At 49.5% G+C, this 12,139-nt stretch overlaps 1 protein-coding gene across 1 annotated transcript; it reads left to right on the top strand.

The window, feature by feature from the left end:
- The first annotated feature begins 3,755 nt into the window (after nucleotides 1-3,755).
- On the top strand, nucleotides 3,756-10,993 carry PLA2G2D (phospholipase A2 group IID). Its single transcript, XM_005544561.5, has 4 exons — nucleotides 3,756-3,834; nucleotides 7,161-7,305; nucleotides 8,025-8,131; nucleotides 9,385-10,993. The coding sequence occupies exons 1-4, from the start codon at nucleotides 3,795-3,797 to the stop codon at nucleotides 9,528-9,530; spliced, it is 438 nt and encodes a 145-aa protein (XP_005544618.3). The 5' UTR covers nucleotides 3,756-3,794; the 3' UTR covers nucleotides 9,531-10,993.
- Nucleotides 10,994-12,139: the final 1,146 nt, after the last annotated feature.

Below are 12,139 nucleotides of genomic sequence, written 5' to 3' on the forward strand. Positions count from 1 at the left end.
TTTCATATATGAGCCATACGAATCTATGGTAAAGTTTAATTTATAAATTAGGCATGGTAAGAGATTAATAACAACGACTAATGATAAAATAGAACAATTATGACAATATGCTATAATAAAAGTTAAGTGAATGTGGTCTCTCTTTCTCTCTTTCAAAATATCTCAGTGTCATGGCTGGGCGCGGTGGCTCACGCCTGTAATCCCAACACTTTGGGAGATCAAGGTGGGCAGATCATGAGGTCAGGAGTTCGAGACCATCCTGACCAACATGGTGAGACCCTGTCTCTACTAAAAATACAAAAATTAGCTGGGCGTGGTGGCGCGTGCCTGTAGTCCCAGCTACTCAGGGGACTGAGGCAGAAGAATCACTTGAACCTGGGAGGCGGAGGTTGCAGTGAGCCAAGACTGCACCACTGTACTCCATCCTGGTGACAGAGAGAGACTCCGTCTCAAACAAACACACACACACACACACACACACACACACACACACACACACACAAAAACCTCAGTGACCTGTATACCATAGGTCACTGAAACCATGGAAAGAGAAACTGCCAGGAAACTTATAAGGGGGAACTACTGTAGATTCTCTATGTTTAAGGATATAAAAGAAGCCAGGGACAGTGGCTCACGCCTGTAATCCCAGCAATTTGGGAGGCCAAGGTAGGTTAATACCTGAGGTCAGGAGTTCGAGATCAGCCTGGCCAACATAATAAAACCCCCGTCTCTACTAAAAATACAAAAATTAGCCAGGCATACTGGTGCATGTCTATAGTCCCAGCTACTCAGGAGGCTGAGGCAGGAGGATTGCTTGAACCTGGGAGGTGGAGGTTGCAGCGAGCCGAGATCGCACCACTGCACTCCAGCCTGGGTGACAGAGCAAGACTCCATCTCAAAAAAAATTTAAAAATTTAAAAAAAAGAGAGAAAGATTAGGCATGTTAAGTAGAAGCACGGAAAATACTTAAAAGACCCGGATCAAATGTATAGAGGGACCAAATGCACTGAGATGGGAAAAAAACAATGGATAGGATGAACGGCAGATCGGAGAATACAGAAGAAAAGGTTTGTTACTCCACTTATTTTAAGCAGTGATGATGAGGATGATCACGAGGAGGAGGAGGAGAATGATGGGGGCCACTGCAACTGACATTTATTGGTCTCTAGCTGTGGACCAAACCCTGTTCATCTTTTCATCCTCACAGTAACCCTGTGACGTAGGTACTGTCATCAGCCCTGTCTTACACAGGAGCAAGGGGAAGACACGGAGCTAATCATCAGCTTGCTCCAAGTTAAGCAGCCAGATGTCAGGGAGGCCAGGCTGTTAACCTAGGCAGTCTGGGTTTGAATCCCAGGTCCCCAGTCCTCTTAACCTCCAGGCGTGTTGTGGTTACTGTAACGGCATTCCCTGGATCGGTGAGACTTGGTGCTATGTGCTTTATGGACGTTATCTCTAAATCTCACAGCCATCAGGGAAGGGAGGTGCTGACCCCATTTTTCAGATGAAGAAACCAAGGCTCCTGGAGGTGAAGTAATTTGCCCTGGGTCCCACAGTTGGTAGGAGAAGGGGCCAGGATTTGAACCAGATCTGTCTGATCCTAAACCTTGGGATCAGAGGTTGGATGTGCCCCGGGGCTTCTGGAGGTGTCCGAGACAACTCTGAAGATGGGGCTTTTGAGGATGCTTTGTAGCATCAATGTCGTGCCTTCTCTCCCTTTAGGGAAAAGCCTTCTGGAATCAACAAAGGGCTTGTGGCTGCTTTTGCTCTCATCCGTCCATACCAGATGGAGGGTGGCATGGGTTCTGACAGGTAGCCACGTGGCCCACCAAGAGTCCCTGTCTAGAGGATTGTCTATAGCGTAAGGTACCACACTGGTAAGTGCACAAGGGAAGGACTATTGAGCCTACGTGGGAGGGGGTGCATCAAAAACGTGCCAGAGACATCTACGTTGCTTGCTGTTGAATTATTTTGCATGTAGATTGTTGATACACATATGAGCTGGTCAGCTGGTTGACTGAGTCAAGGAACAAAGGCAATAATCAGATTTAAAAGGGAGGGAAGAGAAGAGAGAAGAGAGAGAGAAGGAAGCTCCTAGCAGTGGCTGTTGCTAGTAAATTCTTTCGGATGAGCTTTTATGCTGGCAGCAGAGGTCAGCCTGGGCATTCTGTCCTTAGACAGCCATCTAACAGGCATCAGAGCAAAACAGTTTCTGCTGTGTGGGAACAAGATTCTCAGTGGAACCCTGGTGGCTGACCATCTCTGTGCCATGGCCGGGCATGTCCTCCCACCAGCTCCTCCACCCAGTTTGGGCTGGCTCCACCCCGTTTGCCTCATTAAGATTCTCACGTGTAAACTGGGGCAGACCTTCTGCAGGGTCAGTTGTCAACATACATCAATTGCCTGCCTTCAAATTGTGTGTGTGCTTTGACTCAGTGAGTCCACATTAGGAGTAGATCCTGTGGAAGCAATTCTGGACATGAACTGACTGAAATTTGGCCTTCTTTCACTGTACAGTATAGATTATTAAAAAAAATCAGAAGCCACCATATATCCATCATTGGAGCTTCATTAGATAAATGGTATAGCAGTATAATAATATATATAACAGTATAATGAAATAGGAACCTGCCCTTTTTTTTTTTTGAGATGGAGTCTTGCTCTGTCACCCAGGCTGGAGTGCAGTAGCACAATCTTGGCTCACTGCAACTTCTGTCTCCTGAGTTCAAGTAAGTTTCTGCCTCAGTCTCCCAAGTAGCTGGGATTACAGGTGCTTGCCACCACGCCCGGCTAATTTTTGTATTTTTTAGTAGAGATGGGGTTTCACCATCTTGGCCAGGCTGGTCTTGAACTCCTGACCTCGTGATCCACCTGCATCAGGCTCCCAAAGTGCTAGGATTACAGGCATGAGCCACCTTGCCTGGCCAGGAACCTGCCTTTCACAATGTTACTAGAGAGGAATATTTAATAACATAGAAATATGTGCAAGTTATATCGGCAAATGAAAAAATAGGCTACGAAGCACTGCATGTATAACATTTTCCTAATTTGGTTAGGGAAAAGTATGAAGAGAGAGAGAGACAGAAAGAGAGACAGGCAGCAATGGGACCACAGAAGGACGTACACCAAAATGTCAGTGGTGCTTAATAGGTTTATAGGTGATTTTAAGTTTATTATTTAGGTTTTCCAAATCTTCTACACTGAGTGTATGTTTCTTTTATCAAAAAGGGCGTGGAAGGGAAGCCAAGGCATGGTGCTCACACCTGTAATCCCAGCACTTTGGGAGGTTGATGATTGCTTGAGGCCAGGAATTTGAGAGCAGCCTGGGCAACATAGTATTGTCTAAAAAAACAAAAAAGAAAAGAAAAAGAAAAAAATTGCCAGGCGTATTGGCACACACCTGTGGTCTCAGCCTCTTGGAAAGCTGAGGCAGGAGGATTGCCTGAGCCCAGGAGCTCGAGCTACAGTGAGCTATGATCATTCTACTGCACTCCAGCCTGAGTGACAGAGTGAGACCCTATCTCAAAATATACATATATATGAATATAAATAAATAAATAAATAAATAAAATAAAATAAAATAAATAGGAAAAAAAATATGCTAAACAAAAACTCCCCAGTGCCAGAAAAGTGGAAGTGAAAGAAGCATGTGTTTCCTCCATGAGAGTGAGGGCTGGGAGGGAGGGTTGGGAGGGAGGGCTGGGCAAGCCTGGGTGGGGTGCATCTGATATAAGGGGGCAGCCCGCATGGCAAAAGACTTCCAGCAGCTGCCTCCACTGCTGTCTGCTGGGATCATGGAACTTGCCCTGCTGTGTGGGCTGGTGGTGATGGCTGGTGAGTCGCGGATGGGACTCATGCTGGGAAGGGAAGAGGGAGGACAGTGCACCCCTGCACTCTCTTTCCTGGATTGGGGGGCTGCTGCTCTGATCCCCAGGACCCTGGTCCCCACTCCCCAATCCTTCTGCCCCTCTGCAAAGAGCCTTCAGTGGCCGCCAGTCTCCTAGCATGGTAGCTTCAGCCAGAGAGCTCTGGGTGGCCAAGCTGCACTGCAAGTCTCTGGACTGCTGTGAAGGTCCAAACTGGAAATCCAGAACTGGGGCCTGCTGGGCACATGATCATGACGCTTTGGACACAGGTCACTTCACCCCTGCCTCTCCCACTGAATAAGAAAAACCTGTGCAAATGCATAGCACTCCATGTTTTTAGAGCCGTTTCATGTTCATGCTCTTTCTTGAACCTGGGAAGAGGGTTCCCTGGACCTTCGGTGAAGGGTGGGGCAGTTTCCATTTGATGTTTTTTTTTTTTTTTTTTTTTTTTTTGAGACGGAGTCTTGCTCTGTGCCCCAGGCTGGAGTGCTGTGGCGCGATCTCGGCTCACTGCAAGCTCCGCCCCCCGGGTTCACGCCATTCTCCTGCCTCAGTCTCCTGAGTAGCTGGGACTACAGGCGCCCGCCACCACGCCCGGCTAGTTTTTTGTATTTGTTTTAGTAGAGACGGGGTTTCACGGTGTTAGCCAGGATGGTCTCCATCTCCTGACCTTGTGATCCGCCCGCCCCGGCCTCCCAAAGTACTGGGATTACAGGCTTGAGCCACCGCGCTCGGCCAATCCATTTGATCTTAAGCAGACCAAATATAAAACGCAGTTGCTAGCAAATTGGCCTTTTTTGTCCTTAATCCAACTCAAAATTGTGATTTTGGAAAGGACTTGCATTTCAAAATATAGTTTTATATTATCTTGGGACTCCAAAATTCTCTAGAGGAACATGTCTCCAGGATTACAGCAAAAACCATTAGGAAATTCGCAATCGAGCTGCAAAAATTCATCTGTCACATGTAAAGAGGGAAGACACTGTAGAGATCAAATATACAGATGAACCTGCAGTCAAATGCTGGCCCAGCCATCTCTTGGCAGTGTGACTAGCCAAATCGCCCCACCTTTCAATATCCTCATCTATAAAATGGGCATAACCTGCTTGGTGGGACTGTTAGAAGGACTCTAATGAGAAAACAGATACTAAGTGTTGAGTAAGCGTAAATAATAGCTTCACACATGGCCCATGCATGAAAGATGGCAGTGGTACCTCCTCCTGCCCACTGTGCCCATCCCTTGGGAGAAGGAGCTTCATCCCCGTCAGTGGCAGCCAAGGGTGAGAAAAGCTACCCGGGCAAGAACTGCTGACAAGCGAAGCCAGTTCACCAACACCTCCCCAGCCACAGCTCCAGCCCTGCTTCTCGGGCTGGGTCCTCCTCACCTTAAAATTATGACAAGTAAGACCACCCGAAAGCATTCTGAATGTATTTCAAAGCTGAATGTATTTCTCACATGGCAAGAAAGAGCTGCATCATTCAGGCGTGAGTTCAGTTCATGTATTTCTGAGCCCAGATGGAAAGGGCTAGATTTAGGGGGGAAAAAAAAAAGAGGACGGAGATACCCTAAAAAAGGTAAGATTCTGAACGCGGGGCTTTGGTTGATCTGCAAGGTGGACTCTCTGTTTACAGTTGGGTTCCTTATCATGGAATCCAGGAATCTCTGATGGATTGTGTACCATTCCAGAGGGCCTGGGATCCTTCACCAGTGCAGCCAAAGCTTAGCGAAGCTTCTCTTGTACATGTCTTAACGGCTAGAGCCACCATGTCAAACAGGCATGGCAACATGGACTCCCACACATCAAGGGGACACACTGGGGACACAATGGCCCAGTCACTTTCAGTTGCAGCCCAAGGCCACTGCGTGTAGTCTCACTCTTTGTCCACTGCATGAGTCCCTCCCAACCACCCTTCCCACCCCAGCGGCCCCCAATGTGGGGCTCACCCACAGTGTACTGTTGACTTCATTTGCCTGAGGTTGGGTGCAGGTTCCATAACTAGGCTCACTCGAAGATTGGCTGCGCAGCCCAGTCTCCCTGAGACTCTGGGCTCTGTCTGGACGTGTGCTGCCTGCATTCTCGAATCATCTCTTGGAGTTGCACACAGGCACAGTTCCCTTCCTTTCTGTCATCTGTTTCTCCCAACCTCCCACTTGAATTCATGGACTTAATATATTTTATTTCTCCTAACTCAGCATAATGCATTCCTCTCTTCCAGTAAAATAAATTACCCTGACTATCAATTCTAACCAGCATTTATTAGAGTGAAATAAAATTATCCATGAAAAGTATTGATTTCTAAATCATGCTGCCTCCCAGGAGACCCACACACTCTCTTTATTACAGACTCAGATTTTTGTAGGGACTGGAGATAAGAAGGGTGAGTTGGGATTATTCTTCCTGTTGTGGAGTGGGAAATCAACGCCCAGAGACAGAGAATGAAACCAGACTGTTTTAAGTGATGAATTCTGGCTCCATTTACCAGCCGCTAAGACTTTGAGCAAGTTACTGAGCCTCAATCCGCTCATCTGTAAAATGGGGATTAAAAATAATATTCATTGTACCAATGTTGGTTTTAACAAGTGAATCACAAGTAAGATGATAACGTTTGAGGAAATTGACTGAGGGGTATACAGGAACTTTCTATCTTTGCAACTTTTCTGTACATCTAGAATTATTCCAAAATAAAAAGTGTATTTATTTAACAGTAATTATCTAGCCAGATGGAGTTGAGAAATCAGTACACAAGAAGACCTATAGTAAGCACTCAGTAATTGTCATTTTTTTCCCTTGAGACAAAGTCTCACTCTGTTGCCCAGGCTGGAGTGCAGTGGTACAGTCTCGGCTCACTGCAGCCTCCACCTCCCTGAGCTAAGGTGACCCTCCCACCTCAGCCTCCCATGTAGCTGAGACGACAGGTGTCCACCACCACCCCCAGTTAATTTTTGTATTTTTTGTAGAGACAGGGTGTCACCATGTTTCCCAAGCTAGTCTCAAACTCCTGGGTTCAAGCAATCTGCCCACCTTGGCCTTTCAAAGCCGAGATCGTGCCACTGCATTCCAGCCTGGGCAACAGAGCGAGACTTTGTCTCCCAAAGTGCTGGGATTACAGGTGTGAGCCACTGTGCCTGGCCTGTCACTGTATTTTTAATAGCGGTAGTAGATGTCATTTTATTATCATTATTATTTGAGGTCACTCATTTGGTCTGGGCAGAGCAGAGTGCTGTCCTGTGCCCACTGGCGTGGCCCTGAAATTCATCTCCTCTCCTCTCCTGGTTGCTGGGCTGCTTGGCAGGTGTGATTCCAATCCAGGGCGGGATCCTGAACCTGAACAAGATGGTCAAGCAAGTGACTGGGAAAATGCCCCTTTTCTTCTACTGGCCCTACGGCTGTTACTGCGGACCAGGTGGCAGAGGCCAGCCCAAAGATGCCACGGACTGGTAACGCCTTTCCCAGGGATGGCAATCCTATCCTGCCCCCGACTCCAGGACTCTGCTTTTCTCTCCACCCACCTATTCATTTAGCTGAGTTGAATCCATTTTGTTGAGCATCTACTATGTGCTAGAAACTGCTGAGTGCCAATATGGTCCAAGCCCTCCTGCAGCTTGCCTTCCGGAAGGTTCCCCAGGGTCCCTGAAGGCCAGACACCCCCTTGCACTCCCATCCCCTACTCTAGTGGCAATGCCCACGTTCACTCCCCACTGCAATGGACAATGGTTTTAAAGCCCAGCCACCAACCGCCTTTTTTGCCGTTATCTCATTTGATCTTCATAACCACCCTGGGAGTCAGCTAGAGGAGCGGTGAGAGCCAGCCAGGCCTGGGGACACTGCCCCGATCTGCCACTTACAGGCTGTGTGACCTTGGGCAAGTGTCTCGACCTCCCTGAGTCTCAGTTTCTTCATCTCTGAAGAGGGGGTAGTATGAGTACCTCCATCCCATGGTGGTTTTAAGGATTAAGAGAGAATGCATAGATAAAGCAAGTGTCTGGCACGTAGGAATCGCTCAAAAAATGTTAGTCATCATGATCTTAAGGAAGACTGCAGCCCTGCAGGCCTTGACTCTTCCCAGGTGGGGACACGGGTTCTTCTCCGGTGGGGGAGCAGCCAGAGACCCCAGTAGGCTGGGGACCCATGCAGCTGTGTACCCCGTCTGCTGCAGGTGCTGCCAGACCCATGACTGCTGCTACGACCACCTGAAGACCCACGGATGCTGCATCCACACGGACCATTACAGATACAGCTTTTCCCACGGGGACATCCACTGCTGTGAGTACCCAGACCTCAGGGCTGGAGCTGGAGACCCCAGGAAGCGAGTTCTGGCCCCCACTGCCTTCACAGTACAGCTACTTGACCTCTCTGTTTTTTTTACGTGTGCCCACTGGCTGCAGTTGGGCTGTGAAGAGGCAAGAATGGGTATGGTGGTATGGAGAGGGCCTATGGGAGGTTTGACCACTTTAGCTCCTGGAATTCAGGCCCACTACCAACCAGCTTGGTGACCACATTGCTTAACCTCCCTGAACCTCAGTATCGTCATCTGTAATCTACCCCCATTAAGTTATCGCAAGAACTAAAATGAGACAGACAGAATGGGCCTCACAGGATGCTTGCCACAATAAATTACACAGGGCTACCGATTGGCTATTCCTTTCTTCATCACCACATGGAGTCACTCCGGCAGCCTGTCGAAGATCAGCAAAACCCTGATTATCTCCATTGTACAGGCCAGGAAACCAAAACTACAGTGGGGAAGTGTCTGCCTCCAATTGACAGAGCCTGGGCTGGAACCCGGGGCACCTGGCCCCTGCATCCTTTCCAGCATCACAAGCATAGAAATGTAGCAGGTCCTCAGGGCTGGGAATCGACAGGTTTCATCACAGCAGCCGCTGTTCATTGAGGGCTGAATTCATAATAATAGTAACAATAATATCCAACATTTATTGAGCACTTACTATAGGCTAAGTGCCTTGTCTTCTTACTTTAACTCTCATAGCAGCCCCCTAGGCAGCTCTTACTATTATCCCCACTGCACAGATAATGAAACTGTGATCCCTCCTGCATGGAGTCTTTGCATAGACTGTTACCACCCCCACTCCCCAACCGCAGCTTCCTCCAGGAAGAGCAGACCCTTCTGATCTCAGCTCAAAAGGCTCTTCCACCCTGTTTTCTGATCTCCTAGCCCTGCGTGGTTCCTCACTTTCACTTTGCATAGTTGTTTATTCCTCCCTATGATGCTCTAATACCTGCCCCCTCCCATGTCCCTATCATTAAGTCCTCTCCTGCCAAGACACGGTAGGTGCTCAATAATTATTTAATGAATGGGTGGATAAATAATTGAAGGTGCAATGGCACACAGGGAGGTCATGGTACGTGGCCAAGGTCATGCAGTTAGAATCGAGGCTGCTGGCACTGGTACCTCCACAACTGAGTAGGAACTGCACTGCCTTCAGAGGCTGCTAGACCCATACCTGGCTCTGTCTTGGGAAAGGACAGACACAGAGCTCCCACTCCTCCGCCCACAGCTGACAAGGGAAGCTGGTGTGAGCAGCAGCTGTGTGCCTGTGACAAGGAGGTGGCCTTCTGCCTGAAGCGTAACCTGGACACCTACAAGAAGCGACTGCGTTTCTACTGGCGGCCCCGCTGCCAGGGGCAGACCCCTGGGTGCTAGAAGTCCACAGCCTCTACCCTGTTCCTCAGCATGGAGCTCCGGCATCCCCGCATCAGTATCTAACCTGAACCAGCCTGGCTTTTCAAACACTCCGTGGGGAGGTAGTCCCAGCCTCCCCCGGAACCCCCTACCAGTGCCTTCTAACCTTCTGAAGCTTTCCGAATCCTCCCAGTTGAGGCAGCAGCTGTGTCCTCTGGGGTGGATGGGAATCTTGGGAGAAGCCCAAGCAAGGGAGCCCTCAGAGATGGTGTTTGGACCAAAGCATCGGGGTGGGGGGAGAGGTCTGCCGATGTCCCCCACCTGCTGTCTCCCCGATCCTTTCTCACCCCCTCCAATATAGTCTCGGAGCTACAACCGGAGCAGCCACTTTTAAGGGCAATATTGATTTTTCTGCCCATGTGACTCTCTCTCTTAAAATCTCAAGGCCCTCCACTGTCCTAAGATAAAGCCTCTCATAGGCGTTGGGGACCCCGCACAGTCCGGCCGTGTGACCCTCTCCCCAGGCAAGCTCTGAAGTCCCTGCAGGTGGAGGCCATGCCTGTCTTAAACTCAGTTGCATCACTGGTGCCCAAAGCAGCACTCAGAACCAAGGAGCTCCGTAAATCCCTCTTGGGTGAAGCGCTAGACAAAGCCGCCAGCTCGTATGGCTCCGGGCACCAGAGCCTTGAGTACTTTCTCCTGACTCCAGGCATCGGCTCAGGGTGAATTACAAGGGGCTACCGAATGGCTATTACTTTCATCACGACTGATCCCCACCTCCTCGGGGTCAAAGGGCTACTTTCTGGAAGTCTCCCCGGGCTGACTCCTCCTCCCTGACTGCAAAGGCTCGCTCTCTCCTCCAAGCTCCCACAATGCTTCACGGCTCTGCCACTTACCAAGCTTGTCCTACAGTGGCAAATGGAACTTCTCTGATCTCCCCCAACGAAACTGGAGCCCTGAAGGATGGAGGCCATGTCTGTGCCATCTCTGTTTCCCTGTTTCCCCACATACTGGGTGCTCAAGTCATGCCTGTGAATGGAGCAAGCCCATAATGGATACACAGAAGTTGTAGCAGATGGTGTGGGTACCCCACCCAGATCCCCTCCAGGCCCAAGGCCCCTCTCCCTGAGTGAGGCCAGGTGTTGGCAGCCAACTGCTCCAATCTGCCTCCTTCTCTTAAATGTTGCCCTGGTATACAGGGAGCTGCCTGCCCCTCGCCCCACCTCTCCCACCAAGAGGCCACCTGTCACTCATGGCCAGGAGAGTCTGACACTATGGAGGGTACAACTGCCAGCTCTCCTGCCTCTGTGCAGGATTGTCTGGGCGGAACGACACTCTTGAATTCCTCCTGGGATCGGGCTGAGGCCAGGCCTCTCCTGGAACCACCTCTCTGCTTGGTCGGACCCCATGGCCTATTCAGTTTTCCTGGTTCCCTCACAGGTTTCTCCAGAAAGTAGTCCCTCAGTAAAGCGTTTGCACAAGAATCCTTGTCTAAGGCTCTGCTTCTAAAGAGACTGCAGAGGGACAACTTTTTCCTGTGAGGACTCCCAATCTGCCATTTGTGTGTGGTTAGCTGTTTCCAGCCAGGGGGCTGAGGCACCTGCCTTCACCCACACTCTGGGCCGGTGGCACTACCTGTGCCTCAGCTGACTGAGCAGTTCCGAGATGTGGTGACTCATGTGAGGTGGTGTCATAGGAATGAAGGACTGTGGGCACCGGGTTCAAATTCCAGTTCTATGCACCACTCTGTGTGGGGATACCCGTGGGGGCAGCTGTGCCTGTGTGGGGGAACGGGGTAGGGAAATCTCCGTACCTTCTCAATTTTGCTGTGAACCTAAAACTGCCGTATAAAGTCTAGGCCGGGCGTGACGGCTCATACCTATAATCCCAGCACTTAGGGAGGCTGAGGCAGGCGGATCACCTGAGGTCAGGAGTTCAAGACCAGCCTGCCCAACATGGCAAAACCTCGTCTTTACTAAAAATACAAAAATTAGCCAGCCTTCGTGGCGGGCGCCTGTAATCCCAGCTACTCGGGAGACTGAGGCAGGAAAATCACTTCAACCCGGGAGGCAGAGGTTGCAGTGAGCCAAGGTCGCAACACTGCACTCCAGCCTGGGCAACAGAGTGACACTGTGTCTCAAAAAATAAAATAAAATAAAATAAAATAAAGTATAGGTTTAAAAAAAAAATTCCACTTACATCAGTGACTAACCATGTACCTTACAGGAGTAAACATTCTCTACTTGTAAAGTATAAATGAAAATAAGAAGAGACCAACCTGGGCAACACAGACCTCATCTCTACAAAAAATATGAATTTTTTGTTGTTGTTGTTGTTGTTGTTGTTGTTGAGACAGGGTCTTGCTCTGTTGCCCAGGCTGGAATGCAGCAGCACAATCGTGGCTCATGGCAGCCTCGACCTCCATGGCACCAGTGATCCTCCTGCCCCAGCCTCCTGAGTAGCCAGGCACCTGAACGCCTGGGTAATTTGTGTATTTTTTGTAGAGATGGAGCCTCACTATGTTGTCTAGGCTGGCCTCAAATTCCTGGGCTCAAGTGATCCTCCTGCCTTGGCCTCCCAACGTGTTGGCATTACAGTCTTGAGCCACTGCACTCGACTGAAAATCTTTT

Source organism: Macaca fascicularis, chromosome 1 (genome assembly GCF_037993035.2).
Source record: "Macaca fascicularis isolate 582-1 chromosome 1, T2T-MFA8v1.1".
Lineage (NCBI taxonomy): Eukaryota > Metazoa > Chordata > Mammalia > Primates > Cercopithecidae > Macaca > Macaca fascicularis.

Excerpts from the sequence above, each read along its gene's own strand:
- PLA2G2D (XM_005544561.5), top strand. The coding sequence starts at position 3,795 with ATGGAACTTGCCCTGCTGTGTGGGCTGGTGGTGATGGCTG. Across the intron at positions 3,835-7,160 it reads TGGGCTGGTGGTGATGGCTG|GTGTGATTCCAATCCAGGGC; the intron begins GTGAGTCGCGGA and ends GCTGCTTGGCAG. Across the intron at positions 7,306-8,024 it reads CCCAAAGATGCCACGGACTG|GTGCTGCCAGACCCATGACT; the intron begins GTAACGCCTTTC and ends CGTCTGCTGCAG.